The sequence below is a fragment of the Bos grunniens genome, chromosome 5, assembly GCF_055505025.1.
Source record: "Bos grunniens cultivar Pamir isolate PY7600 chromosome 5, Bosgru_T2T1.0, whole genome shotgun sequence".
In the NCBI taxonomy this organism is placed as follows: domain Eukaryota; kingdom Metazoa; phylum Chordata; class Mammalia; order Artiodactyla; family Bovidae; genus Bos; species Bos grunniens.
Genome location: NC_141169.1, coordinates 27,290,600 through 27,315,342, shown reverse-complemented (window position 1 = coordinate 27,315,342; position 24,743 = coordinate 27,290,600). Strand labels below are relative to the sequence as shown.

The following is a 24,743-nucleotide window of genomic DNA, read 5'->3' as shown; positions in this document are numbered from 1 at the left end:
ATTTTGTGCATCAGTGTAAGACTCCAAAGATAGTGGTTCTCAAATGTTTTTATTTTATGCCCCATGTCCATGAGAGGATCTGGAGTTCTACCATTCTGTCCTTACTAGAAACTGAGTATAGTAAGAGTTCCACACAATTAATTGAAAATGGGAAAGGATAGGAAACCCATTAAATCTGAAATGCAAATTGACACTTCAACTTTGAGGACTGTAAGTCATGGGACGAATCATCAATTTGCTGTCTTTCTGGAATCATTTCCCTGTATCAGGGTGTTTTGTAGTCATAGACAAGTTCATTCTCTTGACTAGTTTGGTTCTCCTTCTGAGAAGAATTTATTAATTCATAAAACCATTGAATATTGTTATTGGCTGCATCTTTTTCAAAGCTGGCTGCAACTGTTGGCTGGCCCCACCAGAAGCCAGGTTATTGTTAATAGAGTTATGTTGTGTTATTTTGTTGTTCAGTCACTAAGTCATGTTATTTTATCAACTTTTAATTTGATCTTTGTTTTGTCTACCATTATTAGAGATGACTTCACAGATAGCCACTCACTTTATTTTTTTGCCACTCACTTCTACTCCAGCTCTTAGAGTCCCTGGGGTGTAAATGACCCAACTGCAAAATCTTGAGGTTAATTTGACCTTCAGCCCAGGCCCTCACTGGGGCTTCCCAGGTGGTTAGACGTGGGTTCGATCCCTTAGGTCAGGAAGATCCCCTGGAGAAGGGCATGGCAATCAACTTCAGTATTCTTGCTTGGAGAATCCTATGGACAGAGATGCCTGGTGGGCTACAGTCCATGGGATCACAAAGAATCAGACATGAAGTGACTGAGCAATCCAGGCCTCATAGTAAGACTGCTCTTTGGTTTGCTTTTCTCTGGGTGTCCTAACATTTTCCTACTTCCTTTACTCTCTTTCAATATTTGCTCTGCTCTTTGCTTTTGTTAAATGACAGACTTCTTTTTATTTCTCACACTGTTCCTAATGCCCACTTATCATTTGGAAGGTGGCAGGAAAGATGTTGGAGTCCCCAAGCTTTCTTTTCCACTTCAGAAAGCTATCTCTCTTCAGATAACTCCACTGAATTGAAGTTGCCCAATAAAACCTGATGAATATAAAGGCCAGAACTGACACCCAAAGAACTTGAACGTGGATAAACAATAACCCCATAGTAGCTGTCTCTTTCAATAGCCTTTTTAAAAATTTTGTTTTGTTCTCTTTCAGAGTTCTTCTCTATTTTTTGAACAAAAGTTTTAATGTGGAAACTTACAGATATGTACAAGAGTAGGGAAAGCAGATTTCCCATAACCTAGCTCCAGTAATTATTAACAGTTTGTTCATCTTTTTTTGTTTGGTTGGTTTGTGTGTGTGTGTATGTGTGTGTTTCACACACCCTAACCAGGAATCAATCCTGAAACCCCTGCAGTGGAAGGACAGAGACTTTTTTAAGCATTTAAAAAATATGACCCAGCAGTGCCTCGCTTTATTTATTCATTTATTTGGCTGTGCTGAGTTGTAGTTGGTGGCACATGGGTTCTTTGTTGCCACACACAGGATCTTCCTTGTGGCATGTGGGATCTAGTTTCCTGACTAGGGATGAAACCTGGCCCCCTGGGAGCGTGGAGTCTTAGCCACTGGACTGGACCACCAGGGAAGTCCCACACTTTGCCAATCTTGTTCCATTCCACATCATATTTTTTCTGATTTTTATTATGAAAATTATTATTATTATTGTTATTTTTGGGCATGCCACACAACTTGTAGGATCTTAGTTCCTTGACCAGGGATTGAACCTGGGCCACAGCAGTGAAGGTGCAGAGTCCTAGTCACTGGAGCGAAAGGGAATTCCCTGAAAATTATTTTTTAAAAGTCTGAAGAACAGTACAATGATCACCTATAAACCTACCATCTATACTCAACAACTGTCAACATTTTTACCAATTTGCTTTATTGATTTAATTGTGAAATATTTGAGTCTGTTCCCATGCATCACGACCCTTCACTTTAAATAGTTCATTATGTACCTCTTAGAACAGCATTTCTCCTGGATAGCCATAATTCCATTACCACACTTAAGAAAATTAACAATACCTCCTAATATTAGCTAATATTCATGTCTGAATTTCCTCTGCTGTCTCCAAAATGTCTTATATAGCTATAAAAAAAACAAACCAGAATCCAAACAAGATCCACACGTTATATTTGATTATTATTGTCTTTTGAATTTATCGTCTCTTTTCTCCCCCTCTGTTCTATTACATTTTCATTTTGATGAGAACAGGCTAGTTGTCTTGTTGAATGTCTTGGATTCTGGATTTGCTGATTATGATATGTTTAACTTTTTCCTTGATCCCTTGTAAATTTCCTGTAAATTGCAAGTTGGGTCTGAAGGTTTAATTTGATTAAGATTAAACACTTGAGAAGAATACTTAATAGATGATGCTATGTACTACCTGCATCTCATCAAGGACTATGTCAGAGTTGTACTATTAGTGATACAAGGTTTGATCACTTGGATAAGGTGGTGACCTATCTGATCTTTCCATTTAAAACTTTTGGGTTCCTTTCTTTTCTTTTTTTGCAAATAATCATGTGGTGATATTTGTCACCAGGTTAGTATCCTTTTCCCTAACAAATTTTCCCTTAAAGCTTTGATGATTTGATGACACTTGCTTAAGTCAATTATTTCATTTTGGGTTGGAGAATGAATGATTTTCTAATTTTTAAATTTCTCTACATTCATTATATGGAATTCTTGAAAAAAAGTTTTCCCTTGTTGACTAAAGATGAACTACAGTTCTTCCTAAAAGAAAAAGTGCTTCTTTCATTTTAATTACCAATTTTCAGAGTAAAGAGTTGGTGTAAAAGTGACCTCCAAGGTGGCAAGTTAGCTTTTTTTCCTATTTGTATTACTATAGACTAGGGGTTTGTCCCAGTAGTCTCTTCTCACACATCCCATTTTCCTGTCTGGTTTATCCATGGCGATTGCCAACTCTCTCCGCACTTAAACGTCTGGGCTTTCGAACCAGCCCGCTAGGGGACACTAGTTTCCTCCCTGCCCCCACACTGCCGCTCTATCATGCTCTTCGCCATTTGCTACCGGTTGTTCTCTCGCTGGTGCCAACGCTGTCCACGGAGCCGCTCTAGGCTGTTGGGAGGCCGTCCGCATTGCGTGGGGAAGGTTTGGACGACGCAGTCGCCTCGCCGGCCCCCGGGGCGGTTAGCGCTTCCGGGGTCGGAGGGTGCGCGGGGTTGAAAGCGGGCCGCTCCGCCCCGTCCCCCTCCCAGACCAGCAGAGGCAGCAGCCGGAGCAGCCGCAGCCTGCGCCCTCTCCCGCCCGCCCGCCCTCCGCCCGCCCGCCCGCCCTCCGCCGCCCTCCACCCGCCCCGGGGTCTCTTTCCCCCTTCCTCCTCCTCCTCCTCCACCCCCCCCTTCCTCCTCCGCCCGTCCGCGGGGCCCCCCTCGCCTTCCCGCCCGCCCCTATTGTTCCGCCCCCGGCCTCCCGCCCTTCCCCTTCCCGCCCGCTCCCCTTTTCCCCTCAGTCGCCTCGCGCCTGCAGGTAAGCTTCAAATTTTTCCCTCCGCCCGCGGCTATGGCTCTATTTCTACTCTTGCCATCTTTCTTAGCGGGCTCCGGTCCTCGTCACGAGCCCCGGCCTCGCGTAGTCCCGCGTGAGCGCCTGCTCCCTCCTTCTGCTTGGCCGGCCATTCACGCGAGGCCCTGGCTCCGACGAGGCCTAGTAGGCCTCGCGCAAGGCCTCCTCCCCTTCCCCCCGCCTTTTCCCGGTGGCGGCTGCGCAGGAGTCAAGGAGGGCGCGCGCGCGGTAGGGAGGGGGGCGGCGGTGGATTTGTTGGTTGAGGGGGGTTGGGGAGGCGATGGCCGGCTTGCTGGCCGGGCGGGTGAGCGCGGCTCCCCGCGGGGGTCAGGCGCTGGCGCAGCCACTCGAGGAGGCGCTACTAGTCTGGCCCCTCCCCCTGGATCGCAGCGCCCCCCCCCGACCGAACCGTTTATTTTTTCCTTCTCTTTTTCTAGTGGAGGGATGGGGGGGTACATTTTTTGAGTGGAAAATGCTTGGATGGCCAAGGGGAGGGGGGCTGTGGAGTTAAAGAAAGGGTAGACGGGCTCCCAGTTACCGAGTTATTCAGGACGTTTTCTCGGGGTAACGAATTTTGAAATTACAAAATGCCTGCCGCTATAGACCCAGACCGAGCTATTTATAGGAGAAGGGGTAATGGATGCAGGATTAACAGCTGGATTCCTGGGGTTGGGTACACTTACATTCTCCTAGTCAGGAGAGAAACATGACAGGGATTTCTTGAGTGGTTTGGTGTTGGAAATGCACCTTTGTGGCATACCTCAAGAAATGGCTTCAAATAGGTTTCCAATTTTCTTGCCTTTTCGAATTTGCTTTTGTCATGGTATTTGTAAAGTGCTTCTTATTCTGTGAGTGAGGATAAGGGATTAAACTGCCAAATTTTTTCCATGTCTTACTAAAGTCGTCCTTACAGACCCAACTATTTTCTCCCTACCCCCAGTACAGTTGTTTTTCCTTGAGTGAAAAGTGTTGAATTCTGGGATTTTTTTTCAGCAATTATATTCTGAAAATGGGGGAATGAGGTTCTCTGGGGATGCAAAGCCCTTCTTTTAAGTAATCACATACTTGAGGTAGCCATGGGGCAGCTTGCTATATACAGGATGGTCTGGCAGCCACTTAACACTTTTAGGATGTTTAGGATACAGCTTTGTGTTACAGCAAAGTTGAAAAGGTGGCTGGTTTTGTGAAGGAGGAAGACTGGCTGTAGGAGAGATCATTGATGTTGTTTTGAAGAGGTGGCTACTAAAAATGTCACTGGAGAAATTTCACCACTTTGGGGAGGTCCTTTTCAAAACTAACACTGTTAGGTCCTAAGGAAGCATTGTAGGCTGATGTATATTCAAAAGCATTCTTTATCAGTTAAAGCAGAAATGTTAGTAACATTGCTTTAGTGCTTACGTGGGGAAAGGGCCTCAGTAGGAAAGTCTCATTACTGCTCTTGCTTAAAACAACCACACAATAAATTTTTAGAGATACCAGCTATCATTTTGATTGTTTCCTTTGGAAGAAAATTTAAGATTAAATAATTTGAATAAAGACTTGAGTAGTAACAGGTTAATGCGGAAACAGGTAAATTCAGATCTTGAGTGACTATCAAGTTTGGTTGGGAAAAGACGACTCAGGCTGCACTTAATGTATTGAGTCATTTCCCAAAGGGGAATGTGGAACCCAGCTTGCATAGAAGGCATTTCAGATAATGCCTTTTTCAGTGAGGTTGTTGATTTAAATCTTTTAAAAAGTATTTGGTGACGTGTATTCACATTCAGAATTTTAAGGTGAAGATACATCTTAATTTTTTTAACCTAAAAATTGCTGCCAATAAAAACATTTACATGTGTCCTTTGTAGCTTTCAACCTGAATGGCTTCATAATAGGGAAGCCAAAGTCATAGCCCTCAGTGTATAGTTAGCTTGAGGTTTGCCCTCATGATTTCCAGGTGTTTCTGTATTCTTTGGAAGCTTATTCTGCTAAAGGACAACTGGTGCAGGTTCAGCAGTTCCCCTTAGAACCATTGCCAATTGAAGGAATCTTTCACATCCTGAGAGTCAGCGGAAACCCTATCATTAATGAGAGTAGACTGGAAAGTTGCTTTATATACTTTGTAACAGAATCTGAGCTGTTAATGCAGTGTGCTGGATGTATACAAGCCTGCTGACTGATACACTGTCATTTAAGGAAAAGAGTCAGCTAGAAAACATTGATAATGACTAAAGTAACATTGGGAAATATTTCTATTGTTTCCTACTCTTGAGTTTGGTCATGTTTGCATTTCAGTTTTTGGCTTTCACCCCCACCAGTGACCAAAGACTTGACCACTCAAAGTCCAGCTCCTCAGAACACTGCTCGACATGGACACCGGAGTGATTGAAGGTGGATTAAATGTCACTCTCACCATCCGGCTACTTATGCATGGAAAGGTATGCAACAGCTTGGGAAATTGGGTCATAGTAACTGCTAGAGGAGGGGCCAGGAAGAGAGGGCATGGATCTTGGAGCTCATCAGATTAGCTCTGTGGGAAGTCTGGCTTTAGCACTCCTTCTCTGGTGGACTAGATGAGACTGTAGTGGGAAAATGGACAGACTTTACTAGGAAGCTCCACTGAGCACGAAAGGCTTAACCAGAGGCTAGAGCCAAAACTATCTGGATGATAAGATTTTTCTCATGGATGTTGTTATAGCTTGTGATAGGTAGATTTCCACTGCCCAAACAATTTTGGGTAACTTTAAGGTGAACTGGTATTTGATATTTTTAAAAATGATTTATATTAAAGACAGCACTTCATTACTCCACTATTTCTTGACAATTCTTTGATAGCTTCCCTTATGTTTTGAGCAAAGAAAATAATAAGCCTTTCCATTCCCCTTCCCAGTGAATCCTAGTTTTTCCATTGCTTTGGATTGTTTTAAAAATTACTTTTTGTGATAACCAATGCTTCAAGTTTCCTTGTATTTGACACTAGTATTCTCCATTGTAGGAAGTTGGCAGTATCATCGGAAAGGTAAGGCATTAGTTGAACTCTTAATCACTATTTAGTCAGCCTGGGTTTAAATAATAATTGGAACTCATTTTTGACTTTCCCTCTTTCAGAAAGGAGAATCAGTTAAGAAGATGCGCGAGGAGGTGAGTTATTGGGGATGGAGGGATAGGGACTGTTAACTTGGAAAGTTAGACACTTCTAAAACAAAAGCAAAGTTTCTGTTTAATGAGAGATTGGTAGGGAGAAGTTTTTTTTTTTTTTTTTTAATATTTGGCTGCACTGTGGGAACGTGGGATCTTAGTTCCCCAACCTGGGCAGTGGAAGCATGGAGTCTTAACCACTGAACCACCAGGGAAGTGTCCCAGAAAAGGGAAGATCTTAATAGGAGAAGCTGGTATTTTTCTGGCTTGGGTTATTTGTATGACAAATAGTATGCTGGGAAATGTAGTTTTAGGAAGTCTGCATTCAAGACTTAAAGCAGCTTCTGTAGTTTGTTGGAGGATAAATATGGAGCTGTATTTTAAATGATGTTGATGATGCCTTTTATCAGGATCATGTACATAGGCAGCTTCTTGCCCGTCTTGTTTAAGAGGGATTATTTATATATTTGTATGTGTGTCTGTGCTTAGATTTTTTTTGTCTATTAACCTTTTGGCTCTGTTTCTATCCAGAGTGGTGCACGTATAAACATCTCAGAAGGGAATTGTCCTGAAAGGATTATCACTTTGGCTGGACCCACTAATGCCATCTTCAAAGCCTTTGCTATGATCATTGATAAACTGGAAGAGGTTTGTTGTTCCCTGCCCCTCATTCTTTATTTTTTATTGCTTCTTGATAGCTTAGTGATTTCCAAGAGCTTTTAAAATTGAAGAACAGACTAGGTCATAAAGCTCTGTAAATGGGTTCTTTACTCCCATTCAGCATCCCCAAAATTGGACCATTTATAGTTAAAAAGTCACTTCAGTTGGTTAGAAAAATACCATTGGCCATAGAAGAACATGAGTTTGAACTATGCTGGTCTGCTTGTACTTTGATTGTTTCAATAAATAATGTATTACAGTAGTATAAAATATGTACTGTGGAATTACACAGTCAGCGATTGGTTGACTCTGTGAATGTGGAACTATGGATAGGTTATACTTGGACTTTTGACTGGGGTGAGGGGTCAGCACCCCTAACTTCCAGCTATAGTTAGAGTGCTCACTTTGGCAGCACATATGCTACAATTGGAATGATACAGAAGAGATTGATGTGGCCCCTGTGCAAGGATAATACACAAATTTGTGAAGCATTCCATATTTTCCCAATTATGAGTCATTGGGGGTTTATATATACAGTGTAAGGAATATAGTCAGTAATACTGTAATAACTTTGTTTGGTAACAAATGGTTACTAGACTTACTTTGATCATTTTTTTAATGAATTTAAATGTCAAACAATACTTGTACACCTGAAACCATAGTGTACATTGACTGTGCTTGAATTTAAAAACAAGAACAAAAAAACCCCAAATAGTTTGTTATTAGGGACTCTAAAAAATGTGAAAAAACAGCATCTTTTACTTCTTTACCAACAATTTGAAGGTATGCCACCATTGTGTTCATAATTATGTCCCCTGACTCTTAGTTGAGTGAACTAAATTAATATGGATTTGTTAGGAGCCCTGCTAAATACTAATATACTCTATAAATACAGGTAGGCAGTTACACATTAAAAAAAAAGCCTGGTAACTGTCAGAGCTATACTTGGAGGGGAGGGAATAGTTATCAGAAGCAAAATGTCAATAGTGGGGATTTTTTTTCTGTTTATTAAACTTTCTCAACCTTACAGTGCTGAACCATCATTGCCCTCGGTTCATCCAGTTTTCAGCCTCCCAGCTTCTGTAGTAATGCTGCTAATAATGCAATTGATACTGCAGGCAGAGGAGGGCTTCTGGGCTGTTGCTAATGCCTTAATGGTGCCTGAAATCTTACTCTTGCCAAGATCAGAAATGTTATCTTTCTGACCTGTAAGACCTTGCTAATCCAGAGCTTGTAGCTTTAAAAAAATTCAGAAAATCTATTCATACTTTAACAAATAAGAAACATGGTCTTGACTTAAGGGGCTTATGTCGGAGAAATTCCCAGGTCTATCTAAATACATGCTATATACATAGAGATTAAGCTAAATCCTCAGAAGGATAAATTTAATTAGTTTATAGACAAGATGCAGCATATTGTTATGGGAGAGATTATGGGCTTTGAAGCCAATACAGTCTTTTAGTTTAAAATCTACAACTTTTCAGTTGTGATTGGGGTAAGTACTCAGCTTCAATTTCATACCAAGAAAAAAGGATAAATAAAAGTACACTATTTTTAATCTCTACGTAGTTTAAGAGGACAAAATTGGTCACTTGAATTTGGGTTGCATTGTCTCATCTTTTCTCTTCATGTTTAATGTTGACTTCACCAGTATTGTTTTATTTTGCTGAGAAAACTTATTTTACTTAACAAAATAAGTTTTCTCTCTACTAAGAACACTGCTTCTGGCATGAAGGAACATATATTAAGGCTAAATCTGAGGATATTTGTAGGCCATTTTATTTTTTTAGTAATAAGTTGTTATTGTTTGGGGCAGGGGCAATGTTTAAATGTTGTTGGAGATCATGACATAATATGTCCCTTATAAGGTTGTTTTATGCCAGTTAGGGGATCCCAGGGATCTGTTTAAACTTGTATATTCTTGTGGTGTTTTGACTAATTTCTTTTTGTAGGACATCAGCAGCTCTATGACCAATAGCACAGCTGCCAGTAGACCCCCAGTCACCCTGAGGCTGGTGGTCCCTGCTAGTCAGTGTGGCTCTCTCATTGGGAAAGGTGGTTGCAAGATCAAGGAAATACGAGAGGTTGGTTAATTTGTGCTCTTTCTCTTTTTAAAGTGTAAATTCTAAATGAGCTTCCTCTACTAGCTTTTATTATCTAGGAAAAGTTAGCATTTATTGAGATGAAGATTTTTATTAAAGTAATAGTCCTAGAAGACTATAATTTGGTTGATATGCATATTTTTCTTAGATTTCATATATTTCAACAACAGTAAATCAGAAAAGTTAACCAGAATTTCCAGCTATTGCGTGGGACCTGTTGGTGACTTTTCCATGAGGCTACATGATCCTTTTTTATGTCTAAAGAACTTACAATTTGATATGTAATAATATCAAGTGTTTTTCTTGGCCAAATTCTTAAATAGCTTGGAAGAAATGAAGGTATATTGGGATATAGTTGTAATTCTCTCTTCAAAATTATGAAAGTTAATGGTGAATTATGGGAGCTTTTATTTATATCTGGGAGTTACCGAATTGGATGTTGGGATGAAATTTGAACAGCTCCTATTCGAATTGGACTTATCTGGGAGCCTATTGTACGTACTATGTGAGCAGGGATTTTTATTTTGCTCATTGATATATTCCAAGTACCTGGGATGGTGCTTGGCACATAGAATGGGCTTAATATAAACATTTGCTGAATAAAAGGTGGGTGATATTTATGAATATTTTGTTTGATGACCCACAGAGCTATCATTAAATGAGAGGAAACTGTGTAGAAGGACCTTTCTCTTAAGAGCAGGTTAAATTTAGGCTGTTATTCAGGCTTATTCTCAGCTTTCAGAGGCTAATTTATTTATAACTGTGATTAAACAATCTTATCTGGAATAAGGAAAGAGAGGGGAGGGAGGATTAAAAGGGTTAGATAGGAGATGGGATAAATGTTTACTGAGTTTTAGACTCTAAAATTTCTGCAGGGAGATGTAAATGGTATGAATGATCTGTTTCTCTGATTTTTAAAATTTCTTTTTACCCCAAAGAGTACAGGGGCTCAGGTCCAAGTGGCAGGGGATATGCTCCCCAACTCAACTGAGCGGGCCATCACTATTGCTGGCATTCCGCAATCCATCATTGAGTGTGTGAAACAGATCTGCGTGGTTATGTTGGAGGTAAGCCCTCAGGCTCATGCTGAGAATGGGGGGGAGGGTGATTTAGGGAGACAGACTGATCTATATTTAGTAAGACTAGAATTAGGTGAGGCTGTTAGAAGCCTCACATGGGGGTGGGGAAGAGGTTCCCTGAGTTCATCTTTTCCTTCTCCCAGCTTTGACTTTTCTTACAGTCCAAGCAAAAATAGAAACTTAAGCAGCAGTAATCATTTGGTTTATAGCAATTTTAGCAGGGTTGGTAGGGGGAAGATTTGCTACTTGGAATTTGAGGACAAAAGATGTATCTGGGGTCTTGAGAATCTAAGTTAAATTGCCTTTCAGGTTACAGTATTTTGGCTACATGCAACTTTGATATGTTTAAATTAATTTCTATGTTATAAGGCAGGATTATTCAAAATGATCTATAATAACAAAAAATATCCATAGTAGTGTTTCTGAATGACTTACGAGGTCCTGGTGGATGCTATTCAGTTAACAAAAAGAATAATAAAATTAAGGAGAATTAAACCTTTTTAGAATTGTCATAGGGAATTGGTCCCATATTGGTGAGAAAGGAAAGTAGAACTTTTAGGTAGAGTTTAGGAAACTATTGACTGAATCATTGAGCTATTAATGGAAAGTCCTGAATTACCCTAGATAAAAAGTTTGGGAGCTTTATTTCCTATTTGATTTTATTTCCTATTCAGGTCAAAATGTAGTTACAAAGGTACATGGGTACATCTAGAGGTTTTGGTTTTTTGTGTTAATTAGCACAATTTGAACACATGGAAATAATGCCTAAATTATTACAGGGGAATCTGCCTTGATGAGAATTAGTGTGAACTGTATAGTCCACGGACCATCTTACTGTTTTAGAGGCAAATAACTGCTGATGATTTGAGATTAGATCTAGCCAGAGACAAAGTTGATAGGTGAAGGGGTGGAAATAATAAAGTTTTTAATTTAACTGACCTGTGTGAGCTTAAGCCACACAGCTGAAGCAGCTTTGAAACCTTATCTCTTTTTGTTTTTTTCCCCTCTGACTCTCTCCCAGTCCCCCCCGAAGGGCGTGACCATCCCGTACCGGCCCAAGCCGTCCAGTTCTCCGGTCATCTTTGCAGGTGGTCAGGTAAGAAGTTTTTTATTGCTGGGCTAAGGTGAACAAGATTGTATTTGAAATGTCAACTTTGCCAGCAGCACACCAGGCCACTCTGCATGCTTGCTGAAATCTGTACTCTGGCCATAGTTTGACCTGCTTTCAGTTTTATTTTTTGTACTGAAGAAAGCTATGAATGCCACCTTATTTAATTATTAGCAGGCATTGGGAGTTTTGTAGGCACTCGGAAGAGGTAATCTACTTAGTAATTTAAGGTGGGTTGGGTTAGAAGAAAAGATAAAATTGCTTTGATGTCACTGCTCTCCCTACCCCCACCCCATCCATGTTTTTTCATGTGTGGGGTGTTCTTTAGAGGTCCAAATAAAACATAATAAGGAGTTGGACCTCTGAAATAGATTCTTGGATGGTGGTCTCAAATTGGGGGCTCCTGAAATTGAGTGTCCTACAAACTTCCCCTTTTCCCCACCTCACCTCCCCTATTCCTACCCCTTCACTCCCAAATTCCAGTGTGTTGTCCCTGGGCTCTTAACCTCAAACACTGGTTTGAACCCACATGGCATAACTGAAATCAGCTGGGGTAAGGGTTCAGTGTCTAGGAGCGGGAAGAGCATGTTGGGCTGTGACCTTTGGTGTTAGAGTAAGAACACCAAAGCACCCCTTGGCCTCTCCTCCTTCACCAACCTAAACTCTGGATCCTTGGTACATGGTTTATTCTGAAGTTAGAGTTTTATGACAAAAGGCACTGATTAGCACCATGTTAGTTTTATGCTTTTTGGTTAGCGTTTGAGGCATAGGTCAGTTTTAAAATAATTGGGATTCAGGCTGAAATAGTGACCTTCATTTTGGTAGCTGCCTAAACAAGTACAAGTGTCCCTTTTCCTAAGTGGGGCTGACCTGTTAACAAACGCAGATAACTCACCTATTTCCATCTTGTATTTAAACTGGGGGAGCTCTTAGAGTCCATCTCATTCCCATTCTATTGAATTGTCATAAAACTGAACAAGTTTTGGGGAACTTAGTTTGTCTTGTAATTCTGGAAGCTTTCATAGGAAGTTAATCATATCACAGTTTTGTACTTTTTAATACTAGCATTGTACAAACTGGTTTGGTCAAAGTGTGCTTCATGAGTCTGGGTAGTTAGGCGGATAAACAAAGGCCCAGAGTTAGAGTAGCAGGTTTAGCTTCAGGTGTTTTCCCTTCTCCCCTGGAACTACAAGTTCCTACTTTTCTGGATTCTTCCAGGTCACTTGGGATTATCTAGAGTCCATACCGCACAGCAGCAGTCCTCTCTGTTTACAGTTCTACCTTCATTTCCCTTTCCTTTCTTCCCCTTCCCACTTCCCCCTTCTTACCTCTTTGCTTTCCTTCCCTCCCTCCCCTTTATTCAGTTGACCACTCTAAAAGCTTGCAGCTTCTTCTTCCATGAGTGGCCCTGTCTTGGATTATTCCCATGGGCCTTTTTAAATGGACCAGTTTATGCATTGTCCACAGGTGAACCTGTGTCTTTTGTTCCTTTGTGACAAAGTGGGCTCTATAGGGGTGCAGTTTAATCCCACATTGACCAGGAGCTGGCATCAGCTCTGTTGCCCCACTCCTTCATTCTTACTGAAAATAGTCCAATTGTGCAGTGTGAAATCTGCCACTATAGGTAACTTTTTTTTTTAATTCACTGATTGCAGCTCGTTTCAAATTGTGTTGTGAGCTCCTTTTTAAAGGAAAAGAAAAAATTAAACAACTTTTTTTGTGTGAATTTCATGCTGGTGACAAGGTGCCGGATTGACAGCCCTGGAGACTGAAATCCTCTATTTATCCACAGGACAGGTACAGCACAGGCAGCGACAGTGCGAGCTTTCCCCACACCACCCCGTCCATGTGCCTCAACCCTGACCTGGAGGGACCACCTCTAGAGGTGAGAGGGGATGTTCAGTCTCCAAGGCTCACTCAATCCTTCCGCCTCAGCCGAGACTGCCAACACGCGGGGGGCCAGTGGCGCTGGTGATTTTTGTGCTGTGGACACCACCTGTCCACGGGGACCTGGACTGACCCCCCCACCTCATTTCACACAGGCTGCGTAGCCCACCAGATGGTAACACCAACTCTTTTTTTTTTTTTTCCCTTTTTTTTTTCCTTTTTTTGTTCAACCCCTTTTCCCTGTCTCCTATTCCTCCTACCCCATTTTCACCTTCCCACCCCCACCTGGGTACACTTCTGGGGGTACTGGCCACTGTGATGTGAGAAGCTTCACATCCTGTTAACCAGCTGCTCCTTTCTTCCCTTCCTGATTCTCCTTGCCCCCCACCCCATTGCCCTAAAGACCCAGCTCCCTTTTTGGGAGGTTATGGTGTGGGGGGAGGAGGGCGTAGTGGGAGCTGCAAGTGCCTTTTATGGAGGGGAGGTGGGAGAAAGCAGGATCTAGAACATAAGATTTTTTCTTTCTTTTTTTTTCTATATGTATTCCTATGGTCAGCTCCCTAGTGCTAGGGACCCAACTAGCTTCCAGTGCACTTAAGGTCATTAGGCAGATGTAGAGAAAAGTCAGATAGGAAAAGGGAAGTGTTTTGTTTTAACATGCCGTGTGGGTCTGTGCAGATATAAAACATGTCACCATGATTGGTAGAAGGGTTGGGGTGGTTGAGGAAAAAAAATCATTTTCCTCCTAGGCCATCTTGTACAAAGGGAGAAAGAAGGGGGCTCAAGCAATCAAGGCATTGTTTAATCCTATCTCCCACATTTTCGTTAAGAAACAAATGTGTTATTTTGTCTTTGATTGCAGGGAACATGGCTCCCTTTATAGGCATCCTGAAATAAGCCATCATATTTAGGGTATAAAGAAGGCCAACTCGGGTCTGACTGTATTTGTGAGATACCATCTACTGCTCAACCCCTGGCCTCCCCATTCTCTGGTTCAACTCTGGCTTCCTGGCTAGTTGAAATGTCTCCCCCTACCCCCCCACCCCCCAACTGGGTGGCTGTCCGTGATTGGTTTTTAATAGGAACTGTTTTCCTCCTTTTGTAGGCCTATACCATTCAAGGACAGTATGCCATTCCACAGCCAGATGTAAGTTTTGTTTTCACTTGTTTTGAAAAGCTCCCTCTCCCTTCCAAAATTGTCTCAGTCCTTTCTCCATGTAGGCAGAAGTGAGCTGGGTCTCAAACATTTGCAGTATTGTTTCCCTCACAAGGTGAAGTCTGTATTTTGGCCCTTAAATAATCTTTAATCAGGAAAAAGTAGCACCTTGTTTTGAAATTTAATCCCTGGAAATTATAATAGATTATTATATTCTACTTTCTCCCGTGTTACAGATTACTCTGAAAGAGAAATGTTCCACTGTTTACCGTCATTGGTTATCCCAGGGCACAATGTAAATTCACAGTGGACTGTGCATCTTTGCATGAAGTCCTTTCTATGGAGGGAGGGTGAGGGAGTGGGAGGTTGGGTTCGCTTTTGTGTACTCAGTCTGAGGTGGTAATGTAAAAAGCTTCTGGAGGGGTGGGAAAGGGACTTATTTATACAGGGAGGGTTAGGAAGTGAAATATTTGGATTCAACTCAGTGAAATTCCTTGTCACTGAAAACTCCAATTTAAAAAGTGCTGGTATTTAGACTTTTAAGGGCATTTCCTTCTGCACTTACTCTCTGCCCTTACTAACCTTTTCAGGTGCTGAGCTTTAGATTTGAAAAGTTGGAGTTTGGCTTTTGGTTAGTGGTAGGCCCCCGGAGGAGAAGTAGACTTGAAGAGAGATGGTTTTACAACAGCCAGGACAGTTTATATAGATGAAGAAAAATAGCTATAGAAATCATAGGGTCAGGGTTGCTAAACCCAGTTTGGTTTCGCCTTAATCTCTCCTCCTTGCAGTCTCCCTATTCCCTCATTTCCTTCCCTCCTCCCAGTACTGACGGAACCCTGCATGGTGTGTTTTTCCCTAGCACCACTGCACAGTTTGTTTACCTAGCCTGTCTGTGCTTGTCCCTGGGGCAACTGTTGCAATGGCTGCAAACACCTTCATTAAATAGCCCACAAGGGGGTGGTTGTCAGGCGGTGCTGCTGCATTTCACACACCCCAAACGCATATATTCTCTTTGTACTGATACTCTGTTTCTAACCCTCACCTTCTTGTGCCCATCCCCAGGATTGTGATACCAGCCCCATTCCTTAGCCTCTGTCATAGTTTGAGTAGTAGCCAACTTTGAGGATCAGGAGCTCTACATTTTCCAGTTTGAATGTGCTTGAGCTTTGGCTGTGTTACTCTTTTAATGTCAACCTCTTCTGTTTCCTTCCTGCAGTTGACCAAGCTGCACCAGTTGGCAATGCAACAGTCTCATTTTCCCATGACGCATGGCAACACCGGATTCAGTGGTATGGATACCTCAGTGTTGATTTTTGTAAGGTGTAGTACAAGACAGAGGCCAGCCCCAAGGTCTCCATTTGACATCTGTTTAAAACAAACTTCATTACCCAGCGTCCTGCTGGCTTAAACTTGGCTGTTTTCTATGGCTAAACCGAAGGAGGTAATATGTTTGTTAACTTGGTTTTCATTTGGGGTGAGTTATTCTAAAAGAGAAAAAAGAAAGGCCCTTGGAAGGTTTGGGGTGAGATCTGGGGATGCTTGTCAGGCAAAGGGTAGGCTGATACTTCTTCTAACCCGTCCTTATCGCTGCCCCTTTGATCTGATTGGCACCCCCTTTCTCTCCACCAGCTATTCATAGATCTGGGTAGAAACAATCCATTTGTGTAGTGTGTTTTTGTTTTGTTTTGTTTTTTTGGGCTTTTCTATATAAGGAATAACTTGTCCGATAGGGTTAGGATGAGACCACCAAACTCATTTTCACTTGTATCTTAACAGGCATTGAATCCAGCTCTCCAGAGGTGAAAGGCTATTGGGGTAATGATTAAAAAAAAAATCTGTAGTATTCTACTGTTATATTAATAAACTGGTGGGAGTCTTGTTTCACTGCCCATGACATACCAGCAGAACATGCACATGGCAAAAAGGAGCTGAGAGAGCAAAGCGGGGGTGGGCCTGGTGCCCCTGAGGGTCCCTTGATGGATCTGGCCTACCCCCTTCTAAAAATGTTGTTTCAGCAGCCACAGCTGAGAGCAGGACTAGACTTACAAGTTAGCCAGCTGGCCTTGTCTAGTCCAGGTGTCATATAGATGGGTATGGGTGTTTGCTGATAGGATTTTTTTTTTTTCTTCTTTTTCTTTGGAAAGCAAAAACCAGAACAAATTATTGAGCAAAGGACAGGGAGTAGTTTGGAGAAATGAAATTCCCACACCTCACTGCCATTTCTTTCTCACTGACCTTTAAGTGTAGGTTAGGGTAAGGGTGTTGGGATTGGTTAATCTGGTATAGGTATATTTAAAGCAACTCTGCATGTGTGCCAAAAGTCCATGTTACCCAGTAATAGGCATGGTAGTGGTGCTGGTGATAGCATCAGGTGAGATAAAATTGGGATACAACAATAGGAAATCCAACCAGAAAAGGGGAGAAGTGCAGAAGTACTTGGTTAGATTTCGGTCCTGAGAATTGAGGATACCACATCCCCTTGCCCCGTGCTTCCACCCCCTTAGACCCTAATAGCCTGGGCTTTGCAGGAAATGGCATGAAATCAGCCTCTTTTGTTGGTACAGAGGAACCTTTCCAGCATTATTTCTACACCCGTCTCCCCCTCTTTCCTCTTTGGAGGCTTCCAAGTTAGAGATGAATCCCAACAGCCAATGCTGGGTTTCCAGTTCATTTTCCTTCTGTTAGGTTAATGTGCAAACCAGCGGGAGTTGTATGCTGTGCCTTGAACTTCTTTGCTGTCTTCTGTCTTTTAGCAGGTTTGGATGCATCTGCTCAGACTACTTCTCATGAACTCACCATTCCAAACGATGTAAGTAAAAACAGAGGTTGGGCTACTCTTAACACCTTGGGGAAGAAAATGGAGTTACAGGCACTAAAATTCTTAAAACTGTAAAATCTCAAATAAAAACTGATGGAGATTGATGAAATTATTGTGTGAGTTATCTTGAGCCAGAGGAAACTTTTTGTCTCAAATAGAAATTCCCATTTGCTTTTGCATCTTGTAGAATCTGCATATGTAATCCCTAATGGAGTGGTCATTAGATGTTATCTGTGCTGTCCAACATGGTAGTCACTAAGCACATGTAGCTGTTTGAATTGAGAATAATAAAATGATAAACTCAAGTTTGTCAATCTCACTGGCCACATCAATGTTCAGTAATGACATTATTAGTGTCTACGGTATTGGAGAGTGCAAATGTTGACCAATTGTTTACTTTTTTCCTAGGCAAAAGCGTTAGAAACTAGCCAGAATCCTTGTCACTATAGTAAAGTAATAATCATGGCAGGATGAGTTAAGGCATCTTTATTGCCAAAAACAGAATAGGTTTATCATCATCTTTGCACTGCTTTGTCTTTGGAATTAGTACTCTGAAAGAAATGAGCTAATGGTCCTAGGAGTCACTCAGTTCAGAGTTGAATGCCATGTTTGTGGGCCTGAGGTATAGAAGCCTGAGGGGTGGGGTGGAATGCTGGGACCTAGCCATGCAACTCTTAATTTGGTATGCCTTGTTTTTCTTCCTTAAGTTGATTGGCTGCATAATCGGGCGTCAAGGCGCCAAAATCAATGAGATCCGTCAGATGTCTGGGGCGCAGATCAAAATTGCGAACCCAGTGGAAGGATCTACTGATAGGCAGGTTACCATCACTGGATCTGCTGCCAGCATTAGCCTGGCTCAATATCTAATCAATGTCAGGTAAGGGTTCCCTATCTTTTGTGTTATTGGTGCCAACACAAGTAATGTGTGTGTTGGGAAAAGTTACACTGTAATATTAAGTATGGGATTCTCTGGGGGATGGAAATGGGAAGGGTAGAGATTGCAAAAGAAAAAGTATCTAGCTCTACTTCTCATCCTTTAGTATAGGGGGGGAAAGTAACCAGACTGTAATGAGTTTGCATGGGGTTGGGGAAAGGGAAGTGGATTGTTTGCATTTGACTTTTTGTTGGTTTGGGGAATGGAAGGTATGGAGCATGTCTTCACTTTGTAGGACTGCTCTGGCTGGAGCACCCATACTGACTTAAAACCAAATGTAGGTCTCATTGTAGGTGTCATACAGACTAATATTTCACTGGGTTTAGGCTCCCAAGCACCCTTAATTGAAATAAAGATAATGACAGCAAGATAGTTTCTTTGAAGCAGTCATTACTGTTTATTCTGAACACATCCATTTGTGCCATTGTGTTCCATTGTTTAGAGCTTGTGTGAAAGGAGAGGTACAGGTATTGGAAGTTTCTAGAAATGCTTAGTATTTTCTTTACCCCCCACCATCTCATCTCATCCCTTATTGACCTGCTGAGGTTTTACTTTTCTTATCCAAAGGTAGCTAATGTTAACACACACAGTTGCAGCAGCACTGTTACAGTTAATGGGCATCTTGCAGGGCATTTTGTATTTCTTGCTTTCTCAGCACATGTGCTTAAGTCATGTTCTTAATTGCTTACTAACATCTTAAAGCAGCCCATTCCGTAAGGGACTTAGTTTTCCCTTTTATGTAGACTTTTACCTAAGTTGTTTATCTCTGTCACAGTTAGTTGGTCTCTGTTGTATAGACAGATTTTATGGGTTCCTAAATGTGTAGTGCAAGGGAAAGGAATTCATAAGTATGGTATGGGGTCTATTTTTTGCCATGCTTACGCTGACCATATATTTATTCCATGGTCTTTTATCCCCTGTAAGAATTTATCAGTTTCCCAGTAGTGGTTCCATCTGTTATCATATCTCTTCATGCCTTGAGGTATTTTCTTGTCTTTGTGTAGAAAAGATTTCTATACCTAGATCTGCTTTCTATCGTCTTGCTGTTTGCAAGGGTTTGTTTCCCTGTTTCTGATTGTGGTGCTGTATTGTTAAGAGGCAAGAATTACGTTCTTGCAAGCTGGACGCGTCTGCTTGAGTAGATGTGCACTGAATATTGTCAGATAGTGTTTTCCATGTAACCTGCTTGCCTGACCCCTCTACTGGGTTGATGGCTAAGTCTTAAGGAAGCAAAACTTGGGTCCGCCTTCATTTCTTGATTTAGTCACTCTTTTCAGGACCATCCTTTTTACATGAAACTGCCCGAGCTGTGGATTTGGGTCAAAACTTTAAAAAAAACTTGATTTATTAACAATCAAGGACTATGCATGCACGCAGCTAACTCATATTGGCCCAATTTGAACACAGAAAGAAGACTGATTTTATTATGAATACTAGGCAAGAAAGATGTCTCTGTTTTTAGTAATAGACTTTGAGAGTTTCTGCTGATTGTGGCAGCTTTTATGGATTTTAACTGTCCTTGGATTTAGGTAGACAAAATGGGAGTCTTGAGGAGCCTCCCTGCCTTGGAAGACTTAGTCTTATGCCATAGGATGTCCAACAGACTTCAGCACATACCTGCAGTTCTGGCATAGGCCCATGGAGGCATTGGGAGCTACAGGTCATCACTATTACTTAGAGCTCATTTTAGAAGTAGAAGTGATGTTTTTAGTTCATTAAACTGAATTTTTCAGCAGTGCATGAAGTTTCTCTTCTCTAGTTTTGTAAAGTCTGTGTAAGAAGCATGGTCAGTTAAACAAAAGAACCTTCTTTTCTCCTCACCCATCACCAGAAATAAGGCTTATCTATGCTTCTGTTTTCAGCAATTTTCATTGAAAATGCTACAGAGTTTGAAATGAGTGACCTACTTTGGGCTCTTGTCCCTTTCCATCCTGATATATTAGTTAGTTGACTGGCAATGGAAACAAATTTTGATATTAATTACAGGGGAAAAAAAAACAATTTGAAAAATTCTCGGGGTTAGTGTCCCAAAGCTTCACAAGTGCTTGGTGGATGAAACATTTATTTGTTTGGGAATTGATGAGTATTCTTTCATTTTCTGCTTGAAATCTTTTTCTGCCTTTTGGGTTGCATCAGTATGTCAGGTACATGAAAGTGTGTGATGTCTTTTCTCAGTCCGTCAGCCTTTTCTTCACGTAGAAGTTCTTGATAGCATTGGAATGGAATTTGGCAAAGTATGCATTTTTAGAGGGTGGGACACAGAATAAAAGCTTGTCACAAGCTGATAGAAGTTTTCTTAGTTGGCAACAGAGGCACTTACTGATAAGCGGATTTTGTCCTGTACTTTGCCCTTTTGTGGTCTTCCCTTCCACCCACCCTTTTTTTTTTGTTCCTTTTTTTCCTCTGTTACAGTTTAGAAAACGCTAAACCCTCCTCCCAGGCAGCCTCCGTCACGATCCCCGATCACCTCAGCATCAACCTCTCTCAACCCTCCACCCCTTCTTCTTCTTCTTCCTCCTCCACCACCACCCCCTCGCTCGCCACAGCGGGGACCTCCGACGCACCCTCCAGCCTCCCCAACCCTCTTCCGACCGCCCCTTGTGTCTCCAGTCTGCTTGGCATGAAACCCATCCCTCTCCTGGCTCTAAATGTTGTGTCTGCTGCTAAGGGTACCGGGGCTTCAGCTACCACCACCACCACCTCTGCTGTGCCATGTGTAACTAACAAACTGAAAGGCGAGAAACAGAGATTCTCTCCCTACTGATGGCATATGTCTTGGGGCACCCCCTCAAGTATTTCATGGTTTTTTTTCCCCTTTGTTAATATTGGTGAGAACCAAACAATTGTGAGCTTGTGACCGTTTCCTTTTTACTGTTTCGGGGGGATGACAGGGTGGGGGTAGGGGCTATGGGAAACTGTGTTTAGGTTTAGGCCATTTCTGCTGAGTGCCTGTTTCAGAGTCTGACTTGTTGAATTCTTTATCTAGAGCCACAGTTCTTGCTCTTCTTTCTCATTCTGTTACTTTTTGTAGCTTTATTCTGCCTTGCAATATAACAATGTGTTAGGCTCTGTGTTAATGAATAAAAAATTCTCAGTTAACTTTTTTTTTCTTTTAATTATTTCATGGTTAAGTTATCAGCTGTCCTCCTTGGCCAGATTTGTGTTTCTAGTTGTAATAAAGTTGCCACAGTAAGAACCTTAGTTGACTGCTGTGTAGGAAAGAAGTTTTTTCTTTACCCAGAATGGGGAGGCAAGTTGGGAAAAGTCTAATAAAGTTTGCCAGCTTCTGTCTGCATTCCTCTGAACTAGTATTACTTAAATCTCAAACAACCAACCAGTGACATTGCCTCAAATTTGGCAAGATCCTGCCTGTTTATCCTAAATCAACTCTGATTACTCAAACAGGACCCTTTACCCTTTTATCCCCACCAACCTGTCTGTACCAACCCTGTCATAACTTAGAGGATTAAAGACCTGTAAGATCAACTTTAACTCATTGATCCACTTAAGATTGTTCTAAATTGTCCAAAGCCTTATTCTTTTTTGTATCCCAAGATCACAGTTCTCTCTCCATAAGAGTAGAGATGCCCTGAGTAAAATGGTGGAAGGCCTCTGATAGTCTCCACTTAGCCTGAGTGTATATTGCCAGAGTAATGAAAGTACAGTGCTCTTAGGGCTTAGGAGAACCAGTGTGGAGACTTTTTTTTCCTGGTGACCTTTTCCCACATCCCCCTTCGGCTTACATTGTTTAAAAAACTTAATTATATTGTAGTATATTAACTACAGTATATTGTTGCCCTTAAGATTGGGGCTGTAAACAAAGTCTGCATGAAGGACTAGTGGGGTGTTTCATTGTCCAGATGGGGGTTTTGTTGGTTGGTAGATGATGCTTTATCATGTGGTGCAGTGCCCCTTAGTAAGCTTTTTTAATAGCTTGCTGATACCATCTCTCCCCAGAAACCTTTTTTTTTTTTTTTTTTTAATTTTTTACCTAGTTCTTTACCTAATGAGTACTCCCTGAAGGATTGCTGGGAAGAAAGTCAGAGGTTTTTTTTCCCCTAAGTGCTTGCTGACTAAAATCCAGAGGTCCTTGGTGTTCAATTTTTTGTAGCAGCCTACAGCTCCCCCATGTGGTCTTTCTTTTCTAGAGTCCTTAATATATTTTAGTTGGGTTTTCCCTTTTCTTTGTTCTCTTTCCCTGCCACCCCCAATTCCTGCCCATACTGGGTGTAAATTCTGGACAATTCTTTTTGAGTTCTTTTTGGTGTCAGAGTGCCACCACCTTCTTGTGTGAACTTACTAATTTTTTTAAATCCTAGATCTGTTTGCAGCAGCTCCTTTCCTGAACCTTCAGTTCCTACTTAAGTCTTTGATTAATGGTCTGTTTTTTATGTTGCCCTAGATCATCCCATTTTGAGGTTGGCAAGAATCTGTCCCCTATTAACTGTTCTCCTTTATACTGAGGTCAAAATACCATTTCTGACTTGAAACTATATGCAGTTTGTAATTGAAGGAGCTCTGTGTTTCCTGGCTTTCCTCCTGGCCAGTTTTTCAATTTGCATTATTCTGGAAGAGATTCAAATGGGGAAGTATTCATGTTCTCTTGACAAGGAATGCCATTACATTTAAAATCTTTACGAAATAAAGTTACAAAATGCGGGGCTTCCCTGGTAGTCCATTGGTTCAGATTCCACACTTCCTTTGCAGGGGGCATGGAGAGGTTCCACATGCCCCAAGGTGAGGGTGTGCTGTGCTTATTAGGTGCTTAGTTGCTCAGTTGTGTCCGTGGGCCATAGCCCGCCAGGCTCCTCTGTCCATGGGGATTCTCCAGGGACGAATACTGGAGAGGTTTGCCATCCTTTCCTCCAGGGGATCTTCCCAACCCAGGAATTGAACCCTGGTCTCCTGCATTACAGGCAGATTCCTTAAACTGTCTGAGCCACCGGGGAAGCCCTGAAGTGTGCTGCCCGCCCACAAAAAAAAAAAGTAAAAATGAGACTGGGTCTTAGACATTTAGCTCTGTTCAAAATGGGAGCCAGGTCTTGCTGCCTACCTAGTATCAGAGAAGCAAGCTGATCACTGAACACCTAAAAGACCTTTCCTTCAAAGCCCCAAGCTGGATTCCAGGACTTCGAATGATCTATTTGAAACAGGCATTGTTGCCAGAAATATTTGAATGGAGAGTTTGGCCTAATAAGACCACAAATTGGGGAGCCCTTAGAGCAAGCCTAGGGAGTTGCTGAAAATGGTTTTGATTTCCACTCCAAGTCTTGAAAACTAGACCTAACAATTGTAGGTTGAGTGTAATTCTTAATCCAAACTTACTATATTTGCTCCCTCTTTAACATGGCTTAGTTAGAAAACACTAGTATCTCTTAATAGTAATAGTCTTTACATTGATAGAGAAACCCAGGACTGTTCTGTGAGCTTAGAAGAAGCCAAAATAAATCTGGGCAGTAAAGTTTCTGTGTATTGTGACCCCCCTAAGAGGGGGCTTTTGTGTGTGTGGTCTGTTTTTGAGAGAATGCTTAATGTATCCCACAGAGATACTACGAAGAGCATAGTTTGAGACAGAACTATGGTTCTGAGGTTAATTTGCCCTAGGAAGCTTGGATTGCAGGGCTTATATAGGACCATGGTACTGGTTAACTCAAGAAATCTTAAAATCAATGTCTCCCTTGATACGGAAACAGATTTATGTACTCCTTCACATCTTATCAACCAGACTAAAAGTTTTGGAGGTGAGGTACTGCTGGGCACTCAGGAAACTAACTTCGAGTTTTTTTTTGTGTGTGTGTTACAGGCTTTCCTCGGAGACGGGTGGCATGGGGAGCAGCTAGAACAATGCAGATTCATCCATAATCCTTTCTGCTGTTCACCACCACCCATGATCCATCTGTGTAGTTTCTGAACAGTCAGCGATTCCAGGTTTTAAATAGTTTGTAAATTTTCAGTTTCTACACACTTTTATCATCCACTCGTGATTTTTTAATTAAAGCGTTTTAATTCCTTTCTCTGTTCAGCTGTTAATGCTGAGATCCATATTTAGTTTTATAAGCTTCTCCCTGTTTTTTTTTTTTTTTTTTTTTGGCTCATGAATTTTTTTTGTTTGTCATGGAAATGTAAGAGTGGAATATTAATACATTTCAGTTTAGTTCTGTAATGTCAGGAATTTTTCAAAAAAATTAAAAGATGGACTGGAGCTTTTTCTTTGTGAATAGAAACTGGATGCCACAGTGATTTCATGTGGGTTTTATTCTGGTGTCTTGCTGTTATTTTTGCACCTT

At 41.6% G+C, this 24,743-nt stretch overlaps 1 protein-coding gene and 1 non-coding gene across 51 annotated transcripts; both read left to right on the top strand.

The window, feature by feature from the left end:
* Positions 1-3,286: 3,286 nt before the first annotated feature.
* On the top strand, positions 3,287-24,696 carry PCBP2 (poly(rC) binding protein 2). Of its 50 annotated transcripts, none has more exons than XM_086399221.1 (15): positions 3,287-3,559; positions 5,893-6,012; positions 6,570-6,593; positions 6,683-6,715; positions 7,244-7,360; positions 9,325-9,456; positions 10,413-10,541; positions 11,575-11,649; positions 13,454-13,546; positions 14,654-14,695; positions 15,921-15,993; positions 16,481-16,519; positions 17,461-17,513; positions 18,230-18,399; positions 24,260-24,696. In XM_086399221.1, the coding sequence occupies exons 2-15, from the start codon at positions 5,944-5,946 to the stop codon at positions 24,294-24,296; spliced, it is 1,086 nt and encodes a 361-aa protein (XP_086255347.1). In that variant the 5' UTR covers positions 3,287-3,559; positions 5,893-5,943; the 3' UTR covers positions 24,297-24,696. The 50 variants fall into 50 exon arrangements, with proteins under 50 accessions (XP_086255347.1, XP_086255345.1, XP_086255346.1 ...); XM_086399219.1 differs by having other exon boundaries at positions 17,458-17,513; XM_086399220.1 differs by having other exon boundaries at positions 5,870-6,012.
* On the top strand, positions 7,769-7,875 carry LOC147371500 (U6 spliceosomal RNA). The gene has a single exon (XR_015165014.1). It is a non-coding gene; the product is annotated as a U6 spliceosomal RNA (small nuclear RNA).
* Positions 24,697-24,743: the final 47 nt, after the last annotated feature.

Coding starts and splice junctions, on each gene's coding strand:
- PCBP2 (XM_086399195.1), top strand. CDS start 5,944: ATGGACACCGGAGTGATTGAAGGTGGATTAAATGTCACTCTCACCATC. Junction 9,457..10,412: donor AGATCAAGGAAATACGAGAG/GTTGGTTAATTT, acceptor TTTACCCCAAAG/AGTACAGGGGCTCAGGTCCA. Junction 16,520..17,457: donor AGAGGTGAAAGGCTATTGGG/GTAATGATTAAA, acceptor TCTGTCTTTTAG/CAGGTTTGGATGCATCTGCT.